Source organism: Leptonychotes weddellii, unplaced genomic scaffold (genome assembly GCF_054177405.1).
Source record: "Leptonychotes weddellii isolate Sample4059 unplaced genomic scaffold, ASM5417740v2 HiC_scaffold_16608, whole genome shotgun sequence".
NCBI classification, from domain to species: Eukaryota; Metazoa; Chordata; class Mammalia; order Carnivora; family Phocidae; genus Leptonychotes; species Leptonychotes weddellii.
Window position 1 is genome coordinate 686 of NW_027748926.1, and position 3,752 is coordinate 4,437.

General features: G+C 58.6%; 1 protein-coding gene across 3 annotated transcripts; it reads left to right on the top strand.

Annotated features, from left to right (window-relative positions):
- The first annotated feature begins 384 nt into the window (after nucleotides 1-384).
- Nucleotides 385-3,039, top strand: LOC145718499 (gastric inhibitory polypeptide receptor-like). Of its 3 annotated transcripts, none has more exons than XM_081809997.1 (3): nucleotides 385-1,747; nucleotides 2,155-2,250; nucleotides 2,692-3,039. In XM_081809997.1, exons 1-3 carry the CDS (start codon nucleotides 1,657-1,659, stop codon nucleotides 2,832-2,834), a joined length of 330 nt encoding a protein of 109 aa, XP_081666123.1. In that variant the 5' UTR covers nucleotides 385-1,656; the 3' UTR covers nucleotides 2,835-3,039. The 3 variants fall into 3 exon arrangements, 2 of the variants coding, with proteins under 2 accessions (XP_081666123.1, XP_081666124.1); XM_081809998.1 differs by having other exon boundaries at nucleotides 388-1,747; nucleotides 2,151-2,250; nucleotides 2,692-3,036; XR_014141859.1 differs by having other exon boundaries at nucleotides 402-604; nucleotides 1,619-2,250; nucleotides 2,692-3,005.
- Nucleotides 3,040-3,752: the final 713 nt, after the last annotated feature.

Consider the following 3,752-nt stretch of genomic DNA (forward strand, 5'->3'; position numbering starts at 1 on the left):
TGCGTGACCTTGTGTGTGGCCCCGCAGGTGGTGGTGGGCCAAGGGTTACATGACTGCGTGAGGGACTGCATATCGACGTGTGCATGTCATTGACGGTCATTCTTCCAGCCTCTGCTTGATGCCCGAGCTGGTGCTGAGTGATGCTGGGGACCCAGGGGTGACCGCAGGCCAGTGGGGAGACGAGACCTAGTGACTGGGCGGCTGACACGGCATCACGAGAACTGTGGGAAGCCGTGATTGTGTTGCTCTGTGAGTGGAGTTGCCTGCAGTCCGGGCCCACGGCTGTGTCACTGTGGATGACTGTCAGCCTGTGCGGGGAGTGTGACCACGGCTGTGTGCCACGGCTGGGTGGGATGGGTGGGACCGTGTGAGAGCCTGTGACCCCGGCTCCGTGACTGCTCTTCCACGTGACCCTGGGTGACTCTGATCCTTGCGCGCCACTGGCCGCCACCCCCCGCCGGGTCTCTGCCCCAGAGCTCCCCCTTCTGCTCCCTGGCCCCGCCCTCTCCCACCACCCCAGGCCGTCACCTCTTCCAGAGCTCAGGCGGAGGCTGTGGAGGCGACAGCCGCTGGAGTGAGTGATCGAGAGCAGATCTGGGGACAGGTGAGGGCTTTCCCAATCCCAGCCCATTCCCCCGCCCCCATGTCCCACTCAAGCCTCTGGGTCCCTCTTTCTCTGTTTCTTAGCTCATGCCTTTGTCTCTTTGTCTCTTTGTCTCTTTGTCTCTCTGTGCCCTCGCTCTCTATCTTCCTGTCCGCCTGTCTCTCTGTAGTTCTGTCTCCATGTCTCCCGATCTCTGTTTAGCCTCTGGATGGCTCTGTTTCTGTCCCTTTATCTCTCCTTGCCCCATTCTCTGTGTCTCTCTCCATGTCTCTGTCCCCTCTTTGTCTCCTAGCCCACATTTTTATCTGTCTTTTCCTCTCTGGTCTCTTGCTGTGTGTCTCATTCTGCTTAGTCTGTATGTCTCTCAGTCTCTATATTTCTGTTTTGCCCATTTCTGGGGCTCCATCTGAGCTCTTCCCTGCTTCCCCCTTTCCCCACACGGAGCTGTGGGCGGGAGGATTGGGGTTAGACCCATTTTCAGGCATCTGGGCCCCTGCAAACCTAAGCCCAGGATCTGACTCCTCTCTGGTCCCTAGGGAGAGGGTTGTTCCATTGACTCTGGGCTTCATCTACAGCGGGCAAGTTTTTTAAGGTCGGGATCCTATTTGCCATTTGAAGACCCTCTGGGCCGGTAAAGCGGGAACTCTGAGGGTCATTTCAAGCTCCATGCCCGACGCTTACCTCTCCAAGGCAGTCCCCAGATTCCCCAGAATCTCTAGGTCTAGACTCCGGGTGACATTAGCGCTTCCGCCCAAAGCAGCTCTAAGGGCAACCGCGCCCTCAGCAAACACCCCCTTTCCACCGCCGCTGCCCCAGCAACAGTTGGGGGCGGGCCTGGGAATCACGTGCTGGATCTCGGCCTCGCCCACTCTTCCCCCACCCCACAAGTCCTCACTGGTGGGGGCGGAGGGGGGCCACTGCCTACTAGTCCGCCTGTTTGAATCTCAGAGCAGGTGGCGCCGGGGGCTGGAGGCGGAGGGCCGAGGCTCCTGACTCTGCGCCCTGACCCTCCAGGCCGGACTGCCCCTACTAGACCAGACCCTTCGCCCCCCATGCCCCGCCGCCCTCACGATGCCGAACTGTCCGCCTTGGCGGCTGCTACTGCTGCTCTCGTGGTGGGGGCCGCTGCTCCGGAGGGCGGAGGTGAGGACCCCAGGAGCCACAGGGGTTCAAGGCTAGGAGGGAGGTCTGGGGACAGTTTTAAGGCTTCCCCCGCTGCAGAGAGAGTTTTAAGACTGCCCCGCCTGTCCAGATTCGAGTTGTTTCCAGTCTCGCTTCTTTCCCTCTCAAATCCTCCTGATGATTTCCAGCCACTCCTTCCCCTAATTTTCCTGAAGGTTTTCAGCCCCACACAGCAACTCCCCGGGTCTAGGCACCCCTAGAGACCTAGAAGAGGTTTCTAAGTTACCCAAGACTCCCGGACAAAACAGGGCAGCCTCTTCAAGTCTCTGTAGGGTGTTTCTACACGAACCGTGCTGCCTGGGAGCGGGGATCGGTCGAGGTGTGTGTGTGTGTGGGGGGGGTCCTCTCTCCTCTCTTTCCATAGACAGGCTCTGTCGGGCAGACGGCGGAGGAGCTGTACCAGCGCTGGGAACGGTACCGCAGAGAGTGCCAAGAGACACTGGAAGCCTTGGACCCCCCGGCAGGTGTGACTGGGGAGCTGGGCCTGGGGGCATGGGAAGGACTAGGGTTGAGAGGGGGGGCTAGGACTGACAGACGGGGCCTGAGGAAGTCTGGGGTAGAGGTGGGCTGGGTCGGGAGAGGCCTGGGTGATGCTTGGCCTCGGTGGGACGGACCTAGACCTGAGTGCGCGGGGCCGGGGGCGGGGGGGGGCGGTGGGAACTGGGACGTAACTTGGATTAGTGGGAGAGGCCCGGGCAGAAGCTCGAAAGGGCGGGGCTGCATCAGGTGGGTGGAGCCTGAAGTGGATGGCGGGTGGGGCGGGGCCTGGGGTCTGGTGGGAGGGGCTGTGGCAGAGCCAGGGACTGGACCACCCCCGGTGGGCGGGGCCAGAGCAGCGCTTGCGGAGAAGCCTTGGGCTGTGTGCGGTCTGTCCACCCGACGTCTGGCCCCCACGCCCACCCCAGGCCTCGCCTGTAACGCGTCCTTCGATATGTACGTCTGCTGGGACTACGCTGCCCCCAACGACACTGCCCGTGCGTCCTGCCCCTGGTACCTGCCCTGGCACCGTCATGGTGAGGTGCCCCCTGGACCCCGGGCCCTCCCCTGACAAAAATAGCTCCTAGCCCTGCCCCAGACAACACTCCCAGAGTTCGCTTGATCTTGATCTCACACTTGATCTCCTGCTCCTCTCTGTCCGGCTGAGTGTCTCCTCCTGCCTGACCAACCCTGGCTCTGTCACTTAATGCCCCTTCTCTGTATCTGTATCTCTCTGAGGACCACAGGGTTCTTATTTCCTCCGGGCGTCTTGGTCTTCCTGTCCTAACTAGCTATTTGGCCTAGAGCAACTTATTTAACTTCTTTATGCCTCAGCTTCCTCTTCTGTAAGATGGGGTTGATAATAGTACCATTTTTTTTTTAAGATTTTATTTATTTATTTGAGAGAGAGAGAATGAGAGACAGAGAGCATGAGAGGGAGGAAGGTCAGAGGGAGAAGCAGACTCCCTGCTGAGCAGAGAGCCCCACGCGGGACTCGATCCCGGGACTCCAGGATTATGACCTGAGCCGAAGGCAGTCGCCTAACCAACTGAGCCACCCAGGCGCCCAATAGTACCATTTTTATAGGCTTGTTATGAATATTAATTTAATTAATACACAAGGGTTTATTATCATCACATCACTTTGGCTATCTCTGCCTTTGTCTTATTTTTTTTAAGATTTCATTTATTGGAGCGCCTGGGTGGCTCAGTCGTTAAGCGTCTGCCTTCGGCTCAGGTCATGATCCCAGGGTCCTGGGATCGAGTCCTGGATCGGGCTCCCTGCTCCTCGGGAAGCCTGCTTCTCCCTCTCCCACTCCCCCTGCTTGTGTTCCCTCTTTCGCTGTGTCTGTCACATAAATAAATAAAATCTTTAAAAAATTTTTTATTTATTTGACAGAGAAAGAGTTAGCGAGAGCAGGAACACAAGCAGGGGGAGTGGGAGAGGGAGAAGCAGGCTTCCCGTGGAGCAGGGAGCCCAATCCAGGACT